At 38.7% G+C, this 27874-nt stretch overlaps 1 protein-coding gene across 2 annotated transcripts; it reads left to right on the top strand.

Moving 5' to 3' along the window:
* Positions 1-27848, top strand: API5 (apoptosis inhibitor 5). Of its 2 annotated transcripts, none has more exons than XM_005690124.3 (14): positions 1-250; positions 8972-9133; positions 10239-10332; positions 10832-10897; positions 11423-11574; positions 13442-13648; positions 14301-14405; positions 15503-15592; positions 16745-16926; positions 18501-18594; positions 19439-19495; positions 21196-21272; positions 21785-21921; positions 25713-27848. In XM_005690124.3, the coding sequence occupies exons 1-14, from the start codon at positions 182-184 to the stop codon at positions 25733-25735; spliced, it is 1515 nt and encodes a 504-aa protein (XP_005690181.1). In that variant the 5' UTR covers positions 1-181; the 3' UTR covers positions 25736-27848. The 2 variants fall into 2 exon arrangements, with proteins under 2 accessions (XP_005690181.1, XP_005690180.1); XM_005690123.3 differs by having other exon boundaries at positions 25708-27848.

The raw sequence follows: 27874 nt of genomic DNA, 5'->3' as shown, positions 1-27874 counted from the left end.
GTCCTTACGTAACGTTGGGGGAGGAGCCGCCCTGTGCGCGGTGACTGGCGGCGGCACTGGCGGCAGCTGGAGGCGGAGTAGTGCGGGTCGCAGGCTTGGAGAACTTCGGCGGCGGCGGGGGCGCCGTTGACGACGACGACGACGAGGACAGCAGGAGCGGGCCCCGGGCTTGTCGTTCACCATGCCGACCGTGGAGGAGCTTTACCGCAACTACGGCATCTTAGCCGATGCCACGGAGCAAGTGGGCCAAGTGAGTAACCCAGCGGCCTGCGGGCCCGGCTTTCCGCGGCCTCGAAAGCGCTCCCCGGGCCCGGCGGGGGCTGCCGCTTCGCCCGCCCGCGAGCTCCTGGCCGCCCGGGCTCTTTTTGTCGGGGTGGGCCCCTCCCGGGAGTGCAGATCCGGGCTTCACCAGCCAGAGTGCGGTGCCCGCGTCCCAGGCTCCTCTGCCTCCCCTGGTCAGCCTTTTCTCACCGTTTCCTAATTCAGCTTTATTCAGCACCACCCCCCACCCCCAGTTCAGTCTCTTCCCTATTCCTTGTCCTCCAGGGTTCCTTTGAAGTCCTTCTCCTTTTTGGTGGCTCTCAATCCCTTGGAAGATTAAATTGAGAGTTCAGAAACGCCTTTCTCGAGGCAAAAATCTGCAGTTAATTTAGGAAGAGCGCTTGGGAGACAGAAGTTTGTGAAATACCGAAGGGGCCGTTACGTCTAGACTTTAATGAGGCCTTATGATTTCGTTATTTAGCCCATTAGATGAGCGCCTGCCAGGAACCAGGTTCTGCCGCCGAGCCCTGGAAGTACGAGAAAGACAGACCCGTGCTCTCCCAGGACGCATCTTTAGTGAGGAAGAGCAGTGATAAATAGGAAAGTTAGATGCTTCCCTCCCGCCCCACCCACCACACACACACACTCACACTCACACACACACCCCGTGGAAAGTGTGAAGAAAATATAGCAGGGCCATGCACGGGGGGAAAGGGGGGGGGGGGTGTGCAGCTTTAAATAGAGTTGTCTGGCAAGAGTTCCCTAAAGTGTTTGCCCAGACACAACTTCAGCAGTGCTGAATCGGCCCTCCGAGCCGCTGCTGCTTTGTGAGCCTTCAAGTGCAGAGTCCATTGAACTTGAGGAGTTGATAAAGTGGTGGTGTCTTTTCTTGGTAAAAGAACCAGTCTCTCCCCGACATAATCTCCATCATTGTTAGAAATCCCATGCTGTATCTTTTCAGTGCTTAAAACGTCATTTGATTCTCCTGCTTACCCATACCAAAGGAGTAGGAAGTGGGAAATCCTAGAGACTGATAACAGTAGCAAAGCTATGGCTGTGCATCTCCCATCCTTTTCTTCCGAACATGTGTAATTCAGTTCAGTTCAGATGCTCAGTCGTGTCCGACTCTTTGCAACCCTTGGACTGCAGCACGCCAGGCTTCCCTGTCCATCACCAACTCTCAGAGCTTACTCAAACTCATGTCCATCCAGTTGGTGATGCCATCTCATCCTGTCATCCCTTTCTCCTCCCGCCTTCAATCTTTCCCAGCATCAGGGGCTTTTCCAGTGAGTCAGTGCTTCACATCAGGTGGCCAAAGTATTGGAGCTTCAACTTCAGCATCAGTCCTTCCAATGAATATTCAAGACTGATTTCCTTTAGGCTGGACTGGTTAGATCACCTTGCAGTCCAAGAGACTCTCAAGGGTCCTCTACAACACCACAGTTCAAAAGCATCAGTTCTTCTGCGGTTAGCTTTCTTTATGGTCCAACTCTCACATCCATACATGACTACTGGAAAAACCATAACTTTGACTAGATGGACCTTTGTTGGCTAGGTAATGTCTCTGCTTTTTAATATGCTGTGTTGGTTGGTCATAGCTTTTCTTCCAAGGAGCAAGTGTCTTTTAATTTCATGGCTGTAATCACCATCTGCAGTGATTTTGGAGCCCCAAAAAATAGTCTGTCACTGTTTCCCCATCTATTTGCCATGAAGTGATGGGAACAGATGCCATTATCTTAGTTTTTTGAATGTTGAGTATTAAGCCAGCTTTTTCACTCTCCTCTTTCACTTTCATCAAGGGGCTCTTTAGTTCCTCTTCACTTTCTGCTATAAGGGCAATGTCCTCTGCATATCTGAGGTTTCTGATACTTCTCCTGGCAATCTTGATTTCAGCTTGTGCTTCATCCAGCCCAGCGTTTCACATGATACACTCTGCATATAGGTAACCAGTCCATTGTTCCATGTGTGGTTCTGACTGTTGCTTCCTGACCTGTCTCTCAGAAGGCAGGTAAGGTGGTCTGGTATTCCCATCTCTTTAAGAGAAAGAGTAAAGAGATGTATAATTCAGGTTGAATCTTATGAGCTGAACAAAAAACTTATCTTGGGACCATATTTAGCTTAACGTAGAATTGTGAATGCAGCGGTTTCAAGTATCACATGATTTTTCTTTCCTACACATTTCCACTTCAGTAGAGAATTGTGATGTCATCGATGGTAAATATTTACTGATAGTCTGTTGTGGATGTTTATAGGGGGTGTGTGTAAGTCAGCTGTGAAGGAAACGTTTTCTGCCCATCGAGTCAGGGTGGGGAGAGCTTTACATGGTCTCTCAGTTTAGCTTCTGTTGCCCTTGTTCCTTAAGAGAACCAGTAAGTGAAGATGTTCTTGTTCATTATGACTGAGTTGGGGAAGAGTGTAGCCAATTGTTCTGCCTAAAATTGACTTCATTGCAGAGAGGATGGGGGACAAAAGATAGAACAGTGATTCTCAAGTCAGTTGTATACATTGCTCTCCCAAAGAGGTGATTCAGGACTCTTCCCAAGAACCCAGTGCTGTCCTGTAACCCTCATTTTTTGCTGGACAGTCACCTACTTAGAGTATGTTAGAGAAAACAGAAGCCAAACTGGAGTTTTCCTATGCTATGAATTTGAGAGTTGTTCAAATTTTCCTCTTATGTCATCTTTAGTTATAAATCTACCAGCTTAGGTTGAGAGTTCTTCCTCAAGAGGTCAGTAATGTTTCTCAGAAGAAATCTGCTTTTAATTTAGGAAGAGTGCTTAGGAGACAGAAGTTTGTGAGAAACAGGAGGGCCACCTTTCACGCAGATCTGAATGAGGACCCGCAATTTCATTTATTCAGTGTCTTTTTTGAGTGCCTATCATGTAGCAGACACCATTGTTGATTTAGTCGCTAAGTCACCTGCAGCTCTTTGTGCCCCTGTGGACTGTAGCCCACCAGGCTCCTCTGTCCAGAGGATTTCCCAGGGAAGAATACTGGAGTCAGTTGCTATTTCCTTCTCCAGAGGAGCTTCCTGACCCATGAATGGAACCCACGTCTCCTGGTTGGCAGGTGATTCTTTACTGCTGAGCCACCTGGGGAGCCCACCAGACACTCGGCTGGACAGTAAAATTTTAGCATGGTTCTTTTAAGTGATGGCACATCAGTACCTTCATGACACTGTAATGTCAAGTGTCAAACAACCAAATAAGATAAAAAGATCTCTGTGTAATAAAGTGTCATGATTTGCTGAGCCTCAGACAGTAAATTCTGGTAGAACTAAAGCTGGCCTAAACTGTAATGCCAACTAATTCTGCTCTATTGTGTAATAATCCTTCCCTTTTAGAGAAAATTCCTAAAACTGCTCACTAAAGAAACGTGTATTGGGCTTCAAGATACTGCTTATAAATTTTAATTGAAAGCAACAGCCAACTTACCAGAAGGGACACCATTCATGTTTTTTTAAGAAGAGGGACAAAAAGTTTACATTCTTAATGTACCTAAGCGAGATTTTCATGTTACCTTAGAAGATTTACAGTAGAGATTTTGAATTTCCTGGCAGGCACCTCTCTGGACTTCCTGGTGGCTCAGATGGTAGAGAATCTGTCTGCAATGCAGGAGACCTGGATTCAATCCTTGGGTCTGGAAGATTCTCTGGAGCAGGGAATGGCAACCCACTCCAGTGTTCCTGCCTGGAAAATTCCATGGATAGAGTATGTGGTCGCAAAAAGTCTGATACGACTGAGCAACTAACACACACTTCTCTGGACACTTTTGAAACCATGTTTGAGTTTCTTAGTCTAAAACTTCCTTCTAACTTTATTTTGATTCTCACCCTTTTTTAAAGAGGTGAGTTCCACAGTTGCTCAGGGAGCTGCCACTGAGGGGACTGCCCAGGGTTAAATTCTTTTATTTTTTTGTTTCTCTCCTTGCCTTGTCCCATGCCCTTCAGTAGAACGTTTGAAGAAATACAGTCAAGGAAGGAACAGGTGCGTATTTACCACATAACCCTTGTTTTCGAGGAGTCTGTCTTAATGCAGAAGGGAACTTTAAACACACATACTCAGACATATCTAAACCATGACCATGTATGTTCTAAGGAGCAAACTGCAGGTCATAAATTCTAAGAGAAGCATTATTTAATACCTCGGAACTCCAGTCCTTCTGTCGTCTCTCCTCTCGTAACTCGTGTTGTCCGCCTCCTTATCCGGCCCCCTTTCTCCCGCTCTGCCGCTGCCACTCCTTAGGCAGGTCTGCTTCCTCTGCTGTGTTTCTTATCCCTCTCTAAGCCTTTTCCTGGTCCCCAACAGGCCATAAAAGAACATGCGGTGGCCCATTGTTAAATTTTGTCTCAACTTTTTATGAATGTACTTAATTTTAAGATGTAAATATTTAATTTTATGTAGTTGAGAAAAACTTAAAGAAAAACCAAACAACTATTAAGGGATTTTGGCAGTTAGACTGAGGTAAGATCTGACCGATATAATACCTAAACTCTGATTTCTCTTGTGTTCTCTTACACAGGGGTGTATTGGCTTTAAAGGTGGACGAGTATAAACTTTACTGACTTACGTTTCATGAGATAGCATTCTTTCGGTACTTTTTTCTGGCATGCTTAAGCTAAAATCAAAGACCAACCAAGTTCATAATCCCTCAAAAATATGTAGAAGTGTTAACAGTTTAACACACAAACTAAGTTTAATTGAGTCTAAGGAAGGAAGTAATATAGCTTAGTTTATCCATCTTCTTTATATGTCATACTTGAGAAATTTGTTGAAACTGCATCCTTTTTTCTCTAAAGTAATGGCTTTACTTGCACGTCACTGCTACTTACTAGTTGTGATTTCACAGTCATAAAAGGTTTTTCTTTTAGAATGTGTCTACGGAATGTGAGTCAAATTGTAACTTTTTTACTTAAAAATATCTTAGTGATTTCTTTTGCGTTTGCTCTTTTTATTAGATACTAAAATCACAGATAAATATAGTTTTAGAAATGTATTAAAAATGTTTACAATTAAAGCCTCTTATTAGGATCATAAATCATTTATCTAGCTAAAATATGCAACTGTTGGAAAAGGAAAATGCACAGTGCTGTGTAGGATGTGAAACATTTTATTGTGTTTACACACCTACCTGTTACTGAATCACTGTGATCACTGAAAATATCACTTATATCTTGTTTCTTCTTTGAAAACCAGAAGTAGTAACTACTTGAGGGAGATTTCTGTTCAAAAGTCTTGTTCGTATACTTCAGTTGAAAAACAGATAATTTAAAAAGCTGGCAAAGAAGAATATAATTTTATTTTGCATTTCATAAAGGATAAAGTCTGTTAATAATGTCTGTGAAATTATTTGATAAAACTGATGACTATTAATGGTAGTTTAGCGATGTTAAAATGTCTTAACTTTGCAAAGCTCTTGCTGTTTAGGATAATACATTCCAATTTACATGCTTGTGTGAAGCCTGTATTTAGGACTCAAATTACCTTTGACAACCCTGGATCTGGCAAGCTTTTCTCTCTCTCCTCTTTTGTTAATTAAGATCTCAGGATACTAATTTGAAAAATTCCAATTAAAGAAGCTTGGTATTAGACACAGGTCGTGACTTAAAAACCCATCAGAACTATGTTTGGGTCCTGGATCTGCTACTTAACTGTGTGGTTCTGGACGAATTATTTCACTTTTCTGAGCCTTGGTGGTTTTCTTATCTGAAAAATCGGGATATAGTAACACCTAACTCGCAGGATTACTGTGAGGCACTCCACACGCTGCACATGGCATTCCACAGCCCCTTGTAGGCTTTCAGCAAATGTTGCTGGTGATCCCTTTTTGTTCTATTCCAGATTTTTTTTCCTTGGTAGAGGGATGGGTTGTTTCAAGCAGGAATTCTTCATTTACTTTTAGACAGTGAATTTTAGACAATTCAAAGGTCTTTCTAAGCTTGAAATTCAAGTTAAAGGAAATTGGACTGATAACTCTGCAAAAAATAAGGATGTCAGATGGCTCCAGACTTTGATTTTATGACATCTACTGAGGGCTTCCCTAGTGGGAAGCCTTTACTTTCAAACAGCAAAGAATCCGACTGCAATGCAGGAGACCTGGGTTGGATCCCTGGGTCAGGAAGATCCCCTGGAGAAGGGAATAGCAACCCACTCCAATACTCTTGCCTGGGAAACCCCGTAAACAGAGGAGCCTGCCAGTCCCTGCAGTGTCAAAGAGTCGGACATGACTGAGCACCTGACACTTTCACTGTAACACTGAGCGACTAACATTTTCACTTTTCAGAAGCTGTGGAGCAAGCTACAGGAGTGTAATGTGGCAGAGAAGTCAGCTGTGATTTTTTTTGAACCTTTGCACGAAAAAGTGGATAATATACTTTTGAACTAGTAATTCCTAAAGACTGAGTTTATGTCTGCATTTCATGAGGAAGCTATCCTTATTCACAGAAATTTCTGTTATTTAGGGGTTGGTATTAATGTTTAAGATAGGAGTTGTTGTCATTAATTTAGTAAATACGTATGTATTAAAATATGTACCGTTCAAAGATCTAATTGTGACCATAGCCTTTTGATACATAAAACACTTTATTTTTGATTATTTTTTTAAAAAATAGTGTCCTTAATTGAGATTCCCATGAACCTAAATCACTTTGCACCCTGCCTTTTTTTTTTCCTTGAGTCTGTGATCTACTGGATGTTCTTTAGTCATCCACTTACTTATCTATATAGAGGATTGCCTTTTACAGAGTAAATACGATGCTGTGTACAAATTTGGTTTAGTGGTATGTTTAAGGTTTTCCAGTAATTAAAAGTTTTCTGTAGTCACGATATGTATTGCTTTGTTTCCCAACTTGATCCATTAAAGGAAACAAACAAACTTTGAATGTATTATTTTAATGAAGAGTTAAGTATGTGACATTGGGCATGCAGAAAAAAATACCATTTTTATGTTCTAAAACAGACAAAGTAAAGCTTCCTAACTTTCCTCTTATTGCTTAATTTCAGGAATATATTCTACCTTGTGCAGTGTGCCCATTGAAAATAGATCGGTATATCTAAATGTAACACAATTATTTGAGAACTGTGTTTCTTCAGTCTGTTCACTTGCTCAGTCATGTCAGACTCTTTGCAACCCATGCACTGCAGCACGCCATGCTTCCCTGTCCATCCTGAACTCCCAGAGATTACTCAAACTCATGTCCATTCAGTTGGTGATGCCATCCAACTGTCTCATCCTCTGTCATCCCCTTCTCTTCCTGCCTTCAGTCTTTCCCAGCATCAGGGTCTTTTCCGGTGAGTCAGTTCTTCACATCAGGCGGCCAAAGTATTGGAGCTTCAGCTTCAACATCGGTCCTTCCAGTGAATATTCAGGACTGATTTCCTTTAGGCTGGACTGGTTAGATCACCTTGCAGTCCAAGAGACTCTCAAGGGTCTTCTCCAACACCACAGTTCAAAAGCATCAGTTCTTCTGCGCTTAGCTTTCTTTATGGTCCAACTCTCACATCCATACGTGACTACTGGGAAAACCATAGCTTTGACTAGGCAGACCTTTGTTGGCAAAGTAAATGTCTCTGTTTTTTAAATATGCCATCTAGGTTGGTCATAGCTTTTCTTCCAAGGAGCAAGTGTCTTTTAATTTCATGGCTGCAGTCACCATCTGCAGTGATTTGGGAGCCCAAAAAATATAAAGTCTATCACTGTTTTCATTGTTTCCCCATCTATTTGCCATGAAGTGATGGGACCAAATGCCATGATCTTAGTTTTTTGAATGTTGAGCGCTAAGCCAGCTTTTTCACTCTCCTCTTTCACTTTCATCAAGAGGCTCTTTAGTTCCTCTTTACTTTCTGCCATAAGGGTGGTGTCATCTGCCTATCTGAGGTTATTAATATTTCTCCTGGCAATCTTTATTCCAGCTTGTGCTTCATCCAGCCCAGCATTTCGCATAATGTACTCTGCATATAAGTTAAATAAACAGGGTTACAGTATACAGCATTAACGTACTCCTTTCCCAGTTTGGAGCCAATCTGTTGTTCCATGTCCAGTTCTAACTGTTGCTTCCTGACCTGCATCCAGGTTTCTCAGGAGACAGGTCAGGTGGTCTGGTATTCCCATCTCTTAAAGAATTTTCCACAGTTTGTTACAATCCACACAGTCAAAGGCTTTAGTGTAGTCAGTGAAGCAGAGGTAGATGTTTTTCTGGAATTCTCTTGCATTTTCTGTGATCCAACAGATGTCGGCAATTTGATCTCTGGTTCTTCTGCCTTTTCTAAATCCAGCTTGAACATCTGGCATTTTCTCGGTTCACATACTATTGAAGCCTGGCTTGGAGAATTTTGAGCATTACTTTGCTAGTATGTGAGATGAGTATAGTTGTGTTTATTCTGTTTATTACAAAATTTTAAAGCATGATACAGTCACAAGACTAAGAACAGTTAATCACTAAATGAAGAAGTGTTAGTACATAACAAACCTGTTTTTTCCACATAAAATTAGAATCATTCTTCTCTCTTTCCCAAATCACAAAGATAATGTGAAGGGCAGGGAGCGGATAGTAGGAAGGTAGGTGTTAAATTTAAGCAGTAAAACTCCCAAAATAAGCCCTATTTCTTAGCCTGTTTGAAATTTTACTAATTTAAAGCAAACTTTAAAAAGTTTGTTTAGCTTCCCAGTCTTCAAAATTGTATTTCTTTTCTGCTTTATTCTTTTGTTTCAGCATAAAGATGCTTATCAAGTGATACTGGATGGTGTCAAAGGTGGTACCAAGGAAAAAAGATTAGCAGCTCAGTTTATTCCAAAATTCTTTAAGCATTTTCCAGAATTGGCTGATTCTGCTATCAATGCACAGTTAGACCTCTGTGAAGATGAAGACGTATCGGTACGTTTATGGTTGATATTTTCAACAAGTTTTCAGATGTTGCTTTTGCCACTTTCAGACATTTTCTGTGCGTAGCTAATGTAACTGAAATAGCAGTCATATTAGTGCACGATAAAATACTGCCGTCGGGTCTGGTCTGGTGGGACAGCATCCCAAGGCTTCAATCTACATGTGAGAAAATGTATCAGCTCTTTCACCACCTTTCAGTTGTGAAAAATGCATACAAAATACTTCATTTTGCTTATTTATTTTCCACTGTTGAAAACAGTTGTGGCTCACATCGTTCTCGTAGATTGTTAGGCACAGCGTATATGAAATCAGACTGGCTTTAGCTTGTAGCCAGTTTATGCTTTCTTGGATATTTAAAATAATAATAGCATTGCAACATAATATATAGTTTCAACACCCCTAAATATTTTTCATATCAGAAAAATAATTGAACTGTGAAATAATTATATGTCAATACTGGAATAAAAAGGAGTAGTTTTTTCTTGGAACAGAATTAACCATTAGCATTTCTGGCTGCTGATACAAGTTCCTAAGAATTTTCAACTATTAGCCCCTGGCTTTTCAAATGAAATTAGTGAATCATCAACATTTCGTGCATAATTTGAATTTTTATATTAAACTAGATAAGCCAAGATCCTGTATTTGGATTTAAGTACACAGAATATATCCACAAATTTGCATACTGAAAATCCTAAAGTAAGTTGTTACCAGCCATGACCTTGGCCTCTGCAGCCATTCTTGAGGGATCCTGTATGGTGTGCCCACAGGTAGTAGTAAAAACCCAACAATTGTATGTAGTCAACATATAGACTGTTTATGATCTCCAGTCTGTCTACTCGAGTCAGAGAATTGTATTTAATGTCCCTTTCCACCACATTTTGTTTTAGTATTCTGTGAAGTTTGAATATTAAAGTGGAGCAAATTATCTCTAAAACTGAAAATCTCATTTTATATGAGAAAATCCCTTTTATATTTTTGTGGCTCATATGCCGGTAATTACGGTTTCTCTTGTGCTTTTTGTCCTCTTTAAAGGTCAAGGTGGTTGTTTTTATTCATGATAGTATTTGGTTAATTTTTTATTTGAAATTATGTTCAGATTCGACGGCAAGCAATTAAAGAGCTGCCTCAGTTTGCCACTGGAGAAAATCTCCCCCGAGTGGCAGATATACTAACCCAACTTTTGCAAACAGGTAAGGAATTTTATTATTACCCTTTTAGCTAAACGTAACTTCTCTGAAATAATGATTCTTTTTTTTCCCCCCTGAAGATTTTGCCTCTGATAGAAATTTAAATTCTTTTTTCATTCAGTTAGTTTGCAGCTTAATGACTTCTGGCTGTCTGGTTTCTAGTTTTGTTGTGATTTTGTTTGTGAAAGTATAATGATTGGACTCTCCGGGGCATTGTAATGCGTCGCGGTTTCACCCCCAGTTCCCTGTAGTTTCTTAACTGTGCCCTCTTACCATTTAGCATAAAGCGCTGGCCAGGTGCCCGAGATCAGGGTCTCTACCCTTAGAGGAGAGATCACTAGATCAGGGTCTCTACCCTTACAGGAAAGATGTATTTTCTTGGTACCTGAGATAAACGCTTAGTTTATGTCTCCTCTCAGTGTAATCTGTGACAAACTGTGTTGAGGCTTAAGTTTGAAAATGAAGCAGATTATATACACTGTACCTCTTTCTCTCTATCCAGATGACTCTGCAGAGTTTAACTTAGTGAACAATGCCCTCTTAAGTATATTTAAGATGGATGCAAAAGGTAAGGCCACTTCTTGTTCTGAATTGTGTTTGATGTCCTAAAAAATTGGGGAGTTTGGCATTTCTTATTAAGGGTGAAGTCTGGGATTTACCCAGACATCTGTTTCATAAAAATTCTAAGTGTTCTCAGGGGAAAAAAAAGCAGCTTAACTCAAGATGTTGAGTCAAGATGACTCAAAAAACCAGCAGAAATAGTTTTTAAAACAGACCAAACTTTTCCCTTAGAAATATGTTGGAAAAACTGTTTCCCACTTGAAAGAATTTATCCAAAAATACTTGGGCTTATTTACTATTAATAATCATAGAAAAGGAATGTCATGCTCAAGCTGATTCTGAATCCATGAACAAAGTGTGCGGTCACTCTTATGGTTGAGACTGTAGAAAGTTTAGACTGGTTTAACCAGTATCAGTGATGTTCATGATGTATAGTACTTCACTTGAAAAGAAATGCTGTAATTCCAGTTAACCTGAAGGATGTCATTCCTGTATAGAATTGACTTCCTGGATCAACTATTTTGTTTTGCAGGGACTTTAGGTGGCTTGTTCAGCCAAATACTTCAAGGAGAGGACATTGTTAGAGAGCGAGCAATTAAATTCCTTTCTACAAAACTTAAGACTTTACCAGATGAAGTCTTAACAAAGGAGGTAGAGGAACTTATACTGACTGAATCCAAAAAGGTAAGCCTCCGTCGTCTTTTAGTGAACTTCCCTAATGCCCAGGAGCGTAGTTGATTTTAGCACTGTTCATCAGTGCTCCACGTAGCTTGTTTATAAGATCACATATCCCGTAAGAACCACTGTAGAACTTCAAGGTTTTCTTCTGTTGTATTTTGCACTGTGGTCACTTTAATGGCAAGTGGAAAAGACAAAAGGAGAAGGGGGCGGTAGGGGATGAGATGGTTGGATGGCATCACCGATCAACGGACATGAACTTGGGCAAACTCCGGGAGATGGTGAGGGACACAGAGGCCTGGCGTGCTGCAGTCCATGGGGTTGCACAGAGTCAGACACGACTTAGTGATGGAACAACAGCAGCAGCACTTGTAATGATGAATTATTGTGTTACTTTAAAGGGTTTGATCACATATAAATCCTTTGTGGTATTATCCTCAAAATGTATGCATTCGTCAGGTCTCTGAATGAATCATTTCCTTCAGGAAATTTTACTTATTTCCCACCTGTCTCCCTAATTTTAACTTCCCTGGTGGCTCAGAGGTTAAAGCGTCTGCCTCCAATGCGGGAGACCCGGGTTCAGTCCCTGGGTCGAGAAGATCCCCTGGAGAAGAAAATGGCAATCCACTCCAGTATTCTTGCTTGGAGAATCCCATGGATGGAGAAGCCTAGTAGGTTACAGTCCACGGGGTCGCAAAGAGTGGGACACGACTGAGCGACTTCACCTTACCTTACCTTACCTCCCTAATCTTAGGATATTCAGCCGTAGGATTCTGAATCATTTCAAAATGGAAATGAAATCACCTTGAAATGACCTGTGGTTTTATACTGTTCCATGACATTATAAGCTCAGGAGACCACGCTTATTTGTCTGTGCACCCAGCACTAGCAGAGTTACGGTTGCTCAGATTTGAAAGGTGTGCCACAATTAACTTTTCATTCAAACAGCACCAAAGTTTGGGGATAGTTTATTTTTACATGTTCAGGAAAATTCAACGTTGTCTCTAATGGCACCACTCACTTGCTTATTGGTAAGATTTCTTCAGTGAGAGAGAAAGGAGCTGTGTATTTCACTTTTGTGTCTGGTGGGATATGTCTTGATTGCTTGCTCCTTTGGTCAGTGAACAGAAAGGTTTAGACCCACCAATACAGAGGACTGAAAATTTGCATGGTCTCCTGTTTTGTTTGTGTTCCCTTGTGGCACAGCTGGTAAAGAATCCACCTGCAGTGCGGGAGACCCGGGTTCGATCCCTGGGTTGGGAAGATCCGGAGAAGGGAAAGGCTACCCACTCCAGTATTTTGGCCTGGAGAATTCCACACTGTAAAGTCCATGGGGTGGCAAAGAGTCGGAGACTTTCACTTTTCCTGTTTTGTCTGTAATTACCATGTTATGTGAATGAGGCTGCTTTTAAATATAAGGAACTGAACCTGATTTAACAGTTTATTGCCAGATTTTCGTGATTTTTTTTTTTTTTTTTTTTTTGCTATCAGCCCCTGAAGAGCCTTTTTAGACATTTTAGATTTAAATAGTATCCTTAGCCACTCTCCCATGAAATTTTTAACACCGCAGATATACTGTATATCTGTGTATATCTGTTTATGTACTGTATGTACATCTGTGCTTTAGACGTAAAAAAAGAGTAAAATTTCCCGAGAACTAAGTGTTGTTCCCTTGGAAACGATACAGTGCACCACTGAGAGTGCGTGGCTTGCTCTGAAGCTAAGTCAACTGAAGCTTGAAGTTCTCTCTCCAGTGTTTCAGAAGTCAGCAAACTGGCTTCTGCAAAACTGATTTGCTGTGCAGTTTCAATATTGCCCTTTCTTTTCCATTCAAGTGATAAAGATACTAATAACTATTCTGAATGGTCTCCAGGTGCTAGAAGATGTGACTGGTGAAGAATTTGTCCTGTTCATGAAGATACTGTCTGGGTTAAAAAGCTTACAGACAGTGAGTGGAAGGCAGCAACTGGTAGAGCTGGTGGCGGAGCAGGCTGACCTGGAGCAAACCTTCAACCCCTCGGACCCTGACTGTGTGGACAGACTTTTACAGTGCACTCGGCAGGCGGTACCCCTCTTCTCTGTGAGCTCTTTGTTCTATGTAGCTAGTATTTTGATTATTGGCTTGTAATTGTATAGATATACACTTGACCATTCTCCTCAAACCTCTGCATAAAAGTATTAACACAGTGGAGCAGTCATTTGTTTTACGCAGGCCTAGGCAAAGAGCCCAAAGCAGCAAGAAGTTTCTTTAAAGTCTTGCCTAGAGACTTTTGAAGTCTTGAGAATTTTATGTCCTACTTTGTAGTGTTCACTGAGTTTTTAAAACAGTTTAGTAACCTAACTTCTTTTTCTTAAATTGTCTAGATTGTTGTTATAGGTAAGTTTGCTGTTTTCTCTCTGGCTTTGGGCCTCCTCAGGCACTGAAACTTTTGAGATGTATGTAGCAAAGTTTAAAAAACACAATTTAAAGGAGCTGTCGTTTTGGGGAAACGTATACTGTAGAATTCAACAATGAAGTTTTCCACACAATTTGACCTTAGAATCAAAGAGTTCGAAGATGTATAAAAGTCCCATGCTCCAGATTACTTTGCATCTGGGATATGCTCCCCCATTGTATTTTAGCTGTAGTACTTGATGCTTTGATACTGAGCATTTATTGATTGACATTCGACTATTAAATTTGAGAGAATATGTATTTTTTTGACAATTCAGTATTCTTTGGATTTTTACAGAAAAATGTTCATTCCACAAGGTTTGTGACTTATTTCTGTGAGCAAGTTCTCCCTAACCTCAGTTCCTTGACTACCCCAGTGGAAGGTCTTGATATACAGTTGGAGGTAAGAGAAAATTTCTGGCTTTAGCACTGAAAAGGCATTGCCATATTTCAACCTGAATGTAAACCACTAACTTGATCTGATTGCTAAGAGATTTAAGGCCTGGTGGTGGCTAGCTAATAACCTGTCCCAGGATTAATTACATGGGAATGCTTTATGGATTCATTGAGAGTTTGCTGTAGTGGGAAAGCAATGCCTGTAGTTTTCTTTATAGTCATTCTGTACCTTTGTAGCCTAAATGCTTTTAAATACATTGTTCAGTCTTGACAGTTCCTATCTCTATAACTGATAGAGCCAGGTTTAAATAGATTAACACAAAATGTCATTTATCCCTTCTCCAATAGAATTGACTACCCTCTCTCCCTTCTATATCGACTGTAATGTACATACACATTTTTTCAGGGCATATAAAAACACTTACTTCTTTCTCCCCAATTTAACCTTATTCCTCTCGGAATCTCCAAAATCTAATGTAGAGCCTGATTCTGAAAAGCACCTGATGATGTTTCTTTAGTTGAACTGAAATATGGAAATACGCCATTTCCTCATGGGTCTTTAGGGGAGGGGAGGCTCACAGTGCACTTGACTGTGGTTGCTCCACATGTCCTGGGTGTGACTTAGCAAACTGGGATTGAGTAAAGCAGAGATGAACCTCAGGAACAGTGGCGGTTACTGACGCTTTGATAGTGTCCAGAGACTGCATTTGATAGCAGAGGAGGCCCAGCCTACATATTAGCAGTGAAGAGCCCTTGCTCGTCGTCTCTTCCTTGTACATCATTGTCCTCTAGCGGAGAGCGTCGTGTGTGTTCCTCTCCTTCCTGATCCCCACAGGCATATTGAGAGCCATGAGGTCAGGGTTTCAGGGTCTGCCCTGCCACTCACATATCTCGTGACTTTGCCAAGTTACATTCTCTCTACGACCTTCAGTTTCTTCAAAGTAAAATAGAGCTGCATCTCTAAACTTTTTTTTCCAGTTCAAACATTATGACTCTGTAAAAGCCTATTTGAAAAATAAGCAGTCTTAAATAGTTATCTAGAATACTATCTTACAACCCTTGCTCATTCAAAGAATGCTAATAACAGTAAATTGTGTGTTTTAGGTATTAAAACTCTTGGCCGAAATGAGTTCATTTTGTGGTGACATGGAAAAGCTAGAAACAAATTTAAGGAAACTATTTGATAAGTTATTGGTAAGAATGTTTTTCTTTCCTTATGGCACAGTCAGTATAGCGTCCCAAAGCTTAGTAGTGTAGTGTTTACAGATTATGCAGAGCCAGATTTTGAAGTGACTTAGGTAATAATCCTAACAAGTGTTCTTAGCTGCTCAGGCCACAAAATTGTCTACTTTTTTAAAAAAAAATCTGTTTTAGTCTTTTGCATTTCTTCTGTTGTTGATGCTTTAGACAAAATATAATACGAGATTTATATAGGAAGTTTTTCTGCTATTTCTTCATCAAAATATTGTAAATGTTTGCTCCAGAGCACAATCGCGGTTACTGCCCAGGGCCAAATAGCTTTAACAGCCTAGAAGTAAAGTCATTAAGTCATCATTGTCTTTTATTTTGTGGCTTACAATTTAGGTGTCATATCCAAAAAATCATTATTGCCATGACCCACGTCGAGGAGCTTTATTCCTATGTTTTCCTCTAGGAATTTCGTAAGAGACAAACGTCTTACAGTCTGGTTTCCTCTGGCATGCTTTGCTTAGTAATGATCTCTAGGTCCGTCCCTGTGGCTGCAGGTGGCGCCGTCTCCCCACTTCTTGTGGCTGGGGAGCACTGCAGTGTGTGCAGAGACGCACCACATCCTGTCTGCTTGCCTGTTGATGGGCATTAGGTCGCTTCCATATCATGGCTGTTGTAAATAGTGCTGTGAACATTGGGATGCATGTATCTTTCTGAATTAGTTTTCTCTGGATATTTCCACAGGAGTAGAATTGCTGGATCATACTGTAACTCTCTTTTCAGTTTTTTAAGAAACTGTTTTTAAGAATACTGTTTAAGGAGCATCAGCTTTTGTTGCCAAACCTAGATTGAATCCTGACTCTTCAGCTGGTTTTTTACCTAAATTCTCAGAACTTCAGTTCCTTCGTCTGCCTAGTGCTGGGTTGGCTACTTTTGTCGTCAGTAGCAGCAACAGCTATATTATAGGTTAATACGGATTGTTGACCGGTTGGGTCATTGATCCAAAATGTAAAAGGGACATCTTATGTAAATTTCTTATCTTGGTAGTTTTTAATGTTTCATGTCTTAAAAGTGTGTCCTATAATTACTTGAGTATATGTTTTATAATTAGAGTGTCTAGAGCAGATCTCGTATATCTCTTGCATTTTCATTTCTTAGGAGTACATGCCTCTCCCTCCAGAAGAAGCAGAAAATGGGGAGAACGCCGGTAATGAAGAACCCAAGCTGCAGTTCAGTTACGTGGAATGTTTGTTGTATAGCTTTCACCAGTTGGGCCGAAAACTTCCAGATTTCTTAACAGCTAAGCTGAATGCAGAAAAGCTCAAAGATTTCAAAATCAGGTGATATATGATTGAAGTGCCTCAGTCCTTGTTAAAGGTGAAAGCTATCTTGAAGCTGCCTTGGTTTTGTTTTCATTTTGCAAGAGCTTTTTCCCCACCCTTTCTTATTACAATGCAAAAGAATGCAAGATCCACAAAACAGGAATGTGTACAAAGACACAACTGTGGTGGCATGACAAATGCTTGGCAGAAGATGGCCTTTTACAGAAATGGACTCTGGCTCTCCTCACTTGCTTTAGGATATTGGGCGGGTTCTCTGACCTAACACGTTAAATTGTCCTCAGCTGTTCAATTTATAGATAACAGCACCTGCCTTATAGAGTTGTGAGAATCAAATTATCCTCAACTGTTAAATTTATAGATACTAGCATCTACCTTATAGAGAATTAAATGACAGTAATGAAAAGCTTTAAGCACAGTGCCTGGCATATACTGGGTATTTGGTAAACTATAACTGCTCTTAATCAGAGAAGGCAACGGCAGCCCACTCCAGTACTCTTGCCTGGAAAATCCCATGGGTGGAGGAGCCTGGTAGGCTGCAGTCCATGGGGTTGCTAAGAGTCGGACACGACTGAGTGACGTCACTTTCACTTTTCACTTTCATGCATTGGAGAAGGAAATGGCAACCCACTCCAGGGTTCTTGCCTGGAGAATCCCAGGGACGGGAGCCTGGTGGGCTGCTGTCTATGGGGTCGCGCAGAGTCGGACACGACTGAAGCGACTTAGCAGCAGAAGCTGCTCTTAATATCTTATAGGGTTTTTATTATGTTATAGTGTGGCTGGAGGAGCAGCACTGGAGAAATCAGTTTAAGTCATTTCTCAGAAAGATACTTTGTATTAAATCATTGTTAACAAATTCTCTTCTTAAGCTACTGTATCACCTGTTATTGTCCTCTATGCTTTGGTAAGGCAGAGGTTTATTACTTGCTGAAACATTTGACCAGAAGCAAACATCTTAGGAAATTACTCTGAAAGTGAAAAAAAAAACAGTGATGCCACATTGTTAACATGCAGAATTCCTAGAAGGCGGCAGGCTGGAGTACGGTAGCACTTTTCCACACATACTACCTGGAAACAAATTTGAAAAAAAGATTACTCAACAACCTTTGCAAAATTTACAATTTTGTTTTATTTTTAAACTGGACCCTAAGGTGCAAATGGGTCAGACACCATCCCTTGTTAGCAGATAAACACAGAGAGATTAAATGACTTGTGTCTGTCACTTGAGCTTCATTTGACTAGTGGAAGAGAAGAATCCAGGCCACCGATTCTAACCCATGGTTCTGGGTTGTTTCTAACTTAGGTTAACCTTGGAGGTTAATGTAACAAGCTTCCTTAACCCAGTTCTAGAAGTGTTTCCATTGCCAGGTTGAGTGTGGATCTCTTCCAATTTTTGACAAAGAAAAACTACTTTTATTTTACTTATTTGTGTATCTCTTATGATCATACATTGATAATTAAAAGAAAGTCCCCCTCAAAATTTACTCTTTATTGGTAAAGGCTGTAGTTTTCTTCAAATTTAAAAACAGAGTTGAAGTGATGATTTGTTAATTAATAAATACTTCTTCATTTAGGCTGCAGTACTTTGCACGGGGCCTGCAGGTTTATATCAGACAACTTCGCTTGGCTCTCCAAGGTAAAACGGGCGAGGCCTTAAAAACAGATGAGGTAAGAATACTGGGTTATATCTCATTAGGAAATTTTTATAATAGCCATGATTCATTACAAATTCAGACTGAATTCATATATTGAAGTGTACCATTCAACTTTATTTGAACTGATGATTTAAGTCTAAAAGTTGAAGATAAAGTGTTAGAAGACTGCATATTTAGCTATATGCTAAGTTATCTAGGAAACTTCTACCATTGTTGAAATGTCTTGAATGTTTCCAACATTTGTGAACAGTGTTTGTTACCACACTTTGATACATACTGTTCTTTCACTGGGGTCGCATTAGCAGCACATTTTGTTTAAATATTTGATTAGTGATTGTGACATTTTAGAATTTTACCTTTTTGAAACCCAAACATTAGTTTACATTAAAATTAGAAGTATTAAACTACTAATTCTGTACCAAACTATATCTTGTGCTTACGTTGGGATCTTTGGTTTTCCCTGATCGCATCTATTTTGACCAGTCTTCATCCTGCTTCATCCTAGTCCTAATGAGATATTTTAAGTTTCCTTGCACCTTTCTGTAACGTAAACTAGTTTCTTTTGAACAACTGATACATGCCAATGACCTGTCCCTTACTTGGTTTTCAGGTAAACTGTTAACAGTTTAATGTTCTAACCTGTTGAGGGAAGATAAAGATTATTTGCTGTCTTTGCCATCACCACATTTGTTAATTGTCGAGAAATAGGAATAAGCATTATCTGTAGATATAAGCCAATTAATTTCCTAACTGTAGAAATGATTCTGAAAAAGAAGTGGATTTCAAGTTTTATATGGGAAAGTAATATATCATAAAAGTTCCTGGCATTTTAATTTAATGTTGTTTTCCTTTTACAGAACAAGATTAAAGTCGTTGCATTGAAAATAACAAATAATATTAATGTTTTAATCAAGGTAAGTCTTCCTTTCTTACTCAGCCATCCCAACTAGCTAGAAAGTTAGTGCAAGGGATATGTCCGTAATGGTCTAGTGAAGGAGAAATGCCGTTATGTTGCATACATTTGGCCTTTTAAAGCTTAATGCTTTTTATAATACCAAGTAACATTTTTTTAGCTATTATAATTCATTGTTTTATTTATTTAAATGTTATTGCAGAAGATAAACAAAGGGAGGCATGCACAGTTCTGACAAACAGCATTGGAACAGATACATTAGACTCAGAAATTTCACTGACTTAAGCTCTTGTAGTTTTAATGCTATTGGTTCCTTTTGAATGACCAATAAAACCCTGCTTCACTTCTACTAAGAATGGACAGTCTTATGTGGTGCATGACGTGTCCTATGCTCTTTTCTGTTAATTTCTCTATGTAATAAATTGAGAGTGTTCTATACTGTAGGCTAAGGTGTACCTTACCATTAAACCATAAATACGGTTCACTTCCGTTTACCCTCCTCAAGTATCTGTTAGCCTAAACAAAAACTAATAACCTGAAAGAACAAAAGAGCAATCACAACAAAGAACCCATCATTTGATATCATAAGTTAACGGTATTGTCACAGTTAACAGTATTGTAGCCAGGTGGGAGAAAGAAATATTTGTCACACTTACAGCACAAAGCCTGACAGTAACAAAATCAGGGCTAGTGGTATGTCTTAAAAGTAGTCTGGTAAAAATCCCATGGAATACTTACTTTTTATAAGAAGAGAAAGGGAACTTTTCAGAGAAAACAGTGAGACATTAAGGGATGAATTATCAGTGCCAAGAGGAAAAGGGAAAGGGCATTAAGAGGGAAGAAAACTGACTCACACCTCAAAGAAAATTTTTATAATAGGCTCCATTTATTTCAAATCTTAAATATAAATCATAGCTTGAAATGGTGAATTAATACATTAAAATGTGAGATTTTACTTTATTTGAACTGATACCATAAATCAAAGTTGAAGATAATGTTTAGAATAAGCAAATACTGTGAAAGAAACTCAGTTTACTTTTATCAGATTTTACCTATATATAAAAATTAGGGGAAAATGATAAATATAAATTCATCATAGTTTTGAGGGTATAATGAGGACTAGATTATTTCACTTCTGAATTATTTCAGTATTTAAATTTAGCAAATATTTGCATTACCATATATTGATAATTTAGTATTTAAATAATGTGGAATTTTTCATTATTGGTAATATATAGATATTTGAGGGGAAGAAAAACAGACCGTTGGTTTTGTTCTAGTATTGAACCACTTAAAAATCTGCAATAGCAAATGCAGATTGCACCATTATATTTTCCTTAAAGCACCTTAGTGACTGCATCTGTGCAAAAGAAACCACTTGGAGATTTTATTGAAGTTGATAAAAATTGATATTTTGTCCTGTAACCTGAAACGACACTTGAAAAAAGTTAGCTGCAGTTTCTTAAGTGATGTGCACAAAATGACATTAATTAGGTAATGTATGTCATTTGCAAACCAAATTGTCCTTGTTTACTTTCTCATGCAGTTTTCCCTAGGTTCTTGTTTTAGTCACTAGCACAAAAGCAAGTGGATAAGTTATTCTCCTTCTAAGATTAAAGATGTGTCTTCCCATTTCCTATCTTTACTGCCACGTGCCACACCACCAAATACTTCAGAAATCTCTTCATTTTGTTTCTTCAGGATCTCTTCCATATTCCTCCTTCTTATAAGAGCACAGTAACATTATCCTGGAAGCCTGTACAGAAGGTTGAACTTGGGTAAGAAACATATTTAAAAGGGATTAAAGTGTTCTAATATTTGATTTATAAATATGAAAAGTCTGAATTCAGATTATTGCATTTCCTGTACAAAATGGTACATTATTAAATGAGTCTTAATAAGATGTTAAAATATAGCTATTAGAAGCATGACTTACATAGAAAATCTAATCTAGTGTTTATAAAATAAACTGGTGGACTACAACTCTGGAATTTTCAAACCACTGTATTGCTGTGGCATAAGAATTTTTTGGTAAGTTCTATGAAATGAGTCACTTGTGTATAATCTATGAAGCTACATATTTCAGATTGTTTTAGAGCCTTGTAAATGCCCTTGTGACAATGTCTGCATAACCGAAGCAGAGTTAATTTGATGACATCAGATGTTATTTCCTTTTTTCTGATGTCACTATCATCTTTAGGGTGTCTTTTGTGACTAATATGATAAATTTATTGCTAGCCTCTGATATAAAAGAATTTTTTTTTCATTGCTGCTCTTCCTACCATTATAGGCAAAAGAGAGCCAGTGAAGATACAACTTCAGGTTCACCTCCCAAGAAATCTTCAGCAGGACCAAAAAGGGATGCCAGGCAGATTTATAATCCTCCTAGTGGGAAATATAGCAGCAATTTGAGCAACTTTAATTATGGTGAGCGTTTCCGTTTGGGTACAAGAAATATGAGATTAGGCAGAAACTGTGTTATACTTGATTTTAAGTAATAATTGAAGAGTATCATAGCTCTTTCAGGTTACTTTTTTTGCGTTAGCTTGGGGAACTTGAACTGCTGGGAAAACAACTTATCCTATTCCTTTCTAAGTCACCCTTCTGCGTTCACTGAGCTGAGCATGTAACACTAAGAACCTGAAAAATAAGCCTGTTGTATTCAGAGATGCCAACAGAAAAAAAAAAGGAAGGAAGATGACATGAACCATCCATTCCTGATTGTCCCTGTTTTAGCTTCAAAGCAAGAAGGGTTGTCCATTCTCCCTCAGGAACAGATACAGCCTCTGGCAGATGTGGTATTAACGATCCTTCTTGGGCCTCGTCAGCCTCCTGCTTGTCCTCCCGTTGTCTGCTCCTTCAGGAGGAGAAGCCTGGAAGGCAGAGGCAGGCGGGAAAGCACCGGCTGGCAAAGATGCGTCCTCTTGCATTCTCCTCCATGCCCAGTGCAGTCCTCCTGTCGACTTCCACTAGTCCAGTCTCGCTCAGGCCTGTTGAATCAGAAGTGAAGTTTGTCTCATTGGCTTATAAAGAAGAATGGACATAAATATCACTGACTCAGATCCTTAATCTTGCTTAAGAAGACAGAGTTTAATATCTAGAACCAAACATACTTGTGATAGGTCTTGATTACCAATCAATTAATTCTACAGTAATTATTCCCCAAAAAAGTACATTCTGAAGCATATACTCCCTATAATTGTTTCCAGGATGAGATGATTTGACATTAAGTAAATGCCTTCTATAACAGCAAAATTCCTCCAATATCCGAGCAAAGATTATGAAAAGGCAATTTCATATTGTGAAATGAACCCTTAAACTCCAGTCAGACTCCTTGAGGCAACTTTAGTGTAGAAAAGATCACTGAACTCTTTTACTTATATAATAATAGGTAAACATGCCTCTCTTGGCTTCTTGTCTTATCTGAAAAATAGGGATAGCAGAGAACTTAAAAACTTCAAAAAATATTTATGATAGCATTTTTTAAATGGAAAAGATTCTGTTACTCCATTCACTAAATATTGTCTGTCCTCTGTCACTTGTATGATTTAATGTGGTACTTATCAAAACCTTTCTTAACATACATCAGCTGTTCTCTCAGATACCATCTTCATTTGATTTAGATGAATGTAATCAACTATGGAAATACATAGAGAATTATATTTATTTTCACTTAGGCAAGTCAATTACTCTGAATTTCCATGAGTATTCTGCCCTGTGACATTCATTGCCTGCCTTAGAATCAGATGATGTAATGCATGTGGAAAACAGATGTGAAAAATGCAAAGCCTTAGGTTGTGTGTGATTTTTTTAATTATCAATACGGAGGGGGGAAGCAGTTTTACCGAAGACAAAAATCAGGGAATTTCCTGGCCATCCTGTGGTTAGAATTTCGACCTCACCCTGAGGGCCTGGGGTTCAATCCCTGGTCAGGGAACTAAGATCCCATAAGCCACACGGCAAGGCCAAGGAAGAAATCCAGGAGTCCCTTACAGCTTCAGTTGTTCCTTAGTCAGCAAAGTAACAGAACAACAAACACGCCTGTTAACTGCCTTTTGTGTCTGGTGTTCCTGTACTTCAGTAGTCCTACAGGAGCAACTTGTAATTGGAGTGCTTGTCATAAATTGAGTTACAAAGCAAACTAGACTCTGATTGTTCTTTTTGGAAAGTAGGAACAAAATTTCTGCTAGTATTTTTATTTGGGGGAGTTGAGATGTATCAGGTTATAAATATTCTCATAGAAACAATTTGAAGAGTTTTCTTGGATTTCTTTCACCCATTCAGCTGAAAACAGTTCTCATTATTACAGATGAAAATTAGTTGACCTATCTACCTCAAATTTTTCTACCTTTTTAATGTCCTTTCCTTAGGGAACTGACAGTGGGTCAGGAGGAAAGAGAAACAGTGTTGGATTTTTTTTCCTGGGGTGTCAGTGTTGCCTCAAGACAGAGGGAGAAAAATGTTTTGTGTTGAGTCTTTAATACTTAGACGTTATTACCCATATTTAATCATTGAAATTCTACTTTCTATGTCAGCCAAACTCAATTTTATCATATCACTGTCTTATTACAGTGACCAAGTCTGCTGCAAAGAAAATAGATTGTGCCAGTGACTTGGGCCTAAACTAGTTCTGTGCAGAGAGGGAGCCAGAATTTGTAATTTGTCTGTGAGTCCATGTAGGCATAGTTAGACTTTTTTCTTTATCAAGGTTTTTCACTTTACTAACCATCATCTCTATTATTTGCTTTATCAAAAGGTGTTTGTTCCCATAACTTGGTCCAGCTTCCTGGTGCATTTTCAATCAAAGTATTTGCACATACCCATGTTTAGCTTTCCTTTCTGTAGAACAAGAGTTCCCTGGTGTAACCCACAAGTACTAATTCTATATTTTGTGACTTGTGTCCTTCAACTTTTACCTTTTTTGAATATTAAAGTAATTTTTTAAGTATAATTTTAGCTAGTAGCAGTATTAGTTTAAGCTTGAAACCATTAAAAAGATCATTAAAGTGATTTTTTTAATGTAATAGCTCATGCTGGTTTCATTTAAATAGTCGGCATACCAGTCAATTTAGAAAAATTTATCATGACGTGAGAGGTGACTTTGAATCAGATTCCATTCTGTTGACAGGTAAATGTTGGTTAAGCTGGGGAAAGGTCTAGTTAGTTTTCTAACTCAGTTTCTGGAGGGAAAAAAATAAAGCATCACCCCAAAACAGTAACATAATTCTAGCCATAATGGCAAAAAATGGATTGCAATACTGACTGGATAGGAATTTTTCAAGCCTCCAACATTATGGATCAAAAATGGCAACAGCAGGTTCTTCTTATTGCTCCTAACAAGATTCCTGCAGTGAGGAAGTTTGAAGGTTCCAATGAGGAGATTGGATCTCTGGAATTAGAAGTTTGAGACTCTTACTCATTTGTGTATGATGAAAGGTCCAGCCTTGCTGATACCATCAATCAGTTTTCTTCACTGGAAAGACTCCTTTGAGGAATATTTCTCTGGACCAGTGAAACAGACTGATAAGTAAACCAAGGACTCATTCTATCATATGATCCAAGTGACTTGATTTTTCAGCAAGAGATACGCTTAATTTACATCAGTAACCCAAACACTGTAATATATACATACAGCCTTTTTGGCAGCACTCTGAATAGCTCATACATAGCTGACAAAGCAGTGAGAAAAGCTGTCAGAATTTGTAACATTATTTTTCAGTGTGGTGACCCAAACAGATTGCCTTTTCATTGCATTTGAAAGGTACATTTTTCATTCTAGCCTAACTTTTCAGAATTGATCACTGGTAGTTTAAGATATTTTATATATATGACAATAACTTTTGAAGGCCTATAGCTTTAATCCCTATTAAATATAGACACGTTTATAGTTTCATTAGTTATCTTTGTGATAGGCACCAAAATAAAGAACTAAATGTAGTTATCGTTAACATTGTCACCTTGAAATATTTTTAATGGGATACATTTAATTGAGTACATACTATGAATATGTTTGGTACCTTGAGATAATGCGCTTTGGCATATATGATGCCCTGGTTTTATGTAAAGATGTGAACTGGTAGATGTGCTCGCAGAATACCATGCTGTTTTGATAGAGCCTCCTGCTGCATTCATAGCTTCCAGCTACATTTCTTCTGTGTGTGCTGTCCCATGAAGTCCTGAACAAGACCTAAACCCTTGTTCGCTTTTTCGTAGAGCAGAGAGGAGCCTTCAGGGGAAGTAGAGGTGGCCGAGGTTGGGGCGCACGAGGAAATCGTAGTCGGGGAAGACTCTACTGAATGAGAAGTCACATTCTTCAGCATTGTCATGAGCTTAATATACTTAATTCTACTACTCATTGGATTGCCGGGGGTGTCCCTTTAAAAAGACTGCTGCCTTCAGCTAAAAACTTACTGTTCTTTATACCTTTGTATGTATGATCTACTTTTGTAACAAACCATGGTTGTGTCCAAGGTAAAAACCACAGCGATATTTTTGGATGCTTTGTCTGCAATCTTGACTTGTTTTTGCAATATCGTCATTATTCAGACTTCACGTTGTGAATCTTTTAAACATCTTGATAATTTGTTATTGAGAGCTATTCAGATCTAAACTGTAATAAAATTCAGTCCATTTCTGATAACTGGTAAAGATCATCAGTGCTGAAAGGTTCCTGACTTTCCTGTCCCCTCTGTCTCCCCGATGCCAACATATGGAGAAGAGTAATGGTCAGACTTAACATTTATTTTCATGGTTATTTAATAAAGCTGCTAGGCAATGGTACAGTATTCCTGCGTGTCAGAAAAACAAAAATAATCAGCTTTCTTAAAATGTAGAAATGACATGACATTTTTAGGAAGAAGTAAGTTGCTTTGCATTGCTTACTTAACTCTTCTCCATATGTTGTGATATAAACTTTTGAATATGGGATCTTACTATTTGCATAGAAATGTGTATGTATAATATACATACATACATGAGCATATATCTGTGTGTGTGTGTGTATATATATATATATGCATGCTGTGAAACTTGACTATACAACATAAGTCTTTTTTTTTTTTTAATTCCAGGAACGGGTAGTCTTTGACACGGTGATTATCCTCTTGAGGCTGAATTCATTATTCACTTGTTATTTAGGTTTTCCTCCCAGTAGTGAGGGCTTTTGAGTCAGTTGCACTTACATGATTATTGTTATTTAAAACTAAAACAAAGGCTGCATTTTCAAAGATAAATTTGAGATCCCTGTTGGAGAAATACAGCCAAAATACTGAATCTGATGTACATACAGGTTTCTGCAGGATGAAATAGAGTAATTTAGAATTTGGGGATTTGATAACCAGGGCAGCCCAGGAAAAGTGACTTGGTAATATACCGATAAGTAAGGGGTGCTCTCTCAGTTTGCTTTTGCCACTTTCAAGATTTTAACTTCTCAGGTTATTAATCAAAATTATTGTATAAGTTAGTCAATAGAATCTTTAGGTTAAAACAACAGATGGGGGGTTTGTGGAGTGTTTAATTGTCATGGGCATTTTTAGTAGCATAGGCCCTTTGCTCTGCATTTGAATGTTTCATATATTTTTGTTCCACAATTAATCTTCCCTCCCCAGGTTTGTTATTCAAATCTAATGCCTGAGTGACATTTTCTAGTAGTTTGACCTATTTTTTGAGGAATAGTTTGTGATTCCAATGCAGGTGTCTTCATTGTGTTACCTCTATACTGGGGGAATAGACAAAAAAAAAAAAAAAACAAAACAAAACCTTTGTTAGAATTACTGCACATGTTTCTGGAGAAAATGTTTTTTGAAGACTAGAATGATACAAGTGAGCAAAAGAAGTTGGTCAGCTTGACTATGGAGTGGTGGCAATAATCTCTAAACATTCCGAAAGACTATGAGCTGAACTTAAGCTCCCTTGGTATCTGAACAGATACAGGAACATGGAATTGCCATTTGACAACTGTGACCAGGTAGTCTGGACCTTAGAGTCAGATCAGCCAGTGGCCTAAAGCCATTTCAAGTACAGAAGCTGTTTTGGGACTACATTTATATAAATTTGAACATTAAGTATAATTTTTCCTCTTTTTCTTTTTAATATTTGTAAACTCAGAGCTAAAAAGTGACTTTACTTTCTAAAGTTTGATATTAAGTTGACTGTGTTCCTTCCCTTACCACCTCATTGTTCCCCTTCCCTTTCCTAAAGCAATAGTGCACAACTTAGATTATTTTTGCTTAAAAAATTTGAACGAAAAATTTCATGCCATGGATTTTTTTTCTTTTGCAAGACACCTGTTTATCACTTTGTTCAAATGTAAATGTTCCCCTATGCTTTTGAATAAATTTCCTTTTGTAATTTTGTTTTGTGTCTTGTGTTATCATTATGG

The sequence above is a fragment of the Capra hircus genome, chromosome 15, assembly GCF_001704415.2.
Source record: "Capra hircus breed San Clemente chromosome 15, ASM170441v1, whole genome shotgun sequence".
Classification (NCBI taxonomy): domain Eukaryota; kingdom Metazoa; phylum Chordata; class Mammalia; order Artiodactyla; family Bovidae; genus Capra; species Capra hircus.
Note: the sequence above shows the minus strand (reverse complement) of the source record. Positions and strands in the feature narration are given on the sequence as shown.

Coding starts and splice junctions, on each gene's coding strand:
- API5 (XM_005690123.3), top strand. CDS start 182: ATGCCGACCGTGGAGGAGCTTTACCGCAACTACGGCATCTTAGCCGAT. Junction 18,595..19,438: donor AGGCCTTAAAAACAGATGAG/GTAAGAATACTG, acceptor TTCCTTTTACAG/AACAAGATTAAAGTCGTTGC. Junction 21,922..25,707: donor TTTGAGCAACTTTAATTATG/GTGAGCGTTTCC, acceptor GCTTTTTCGTAG/AGCAGAGAGGAGCCTTCAGG.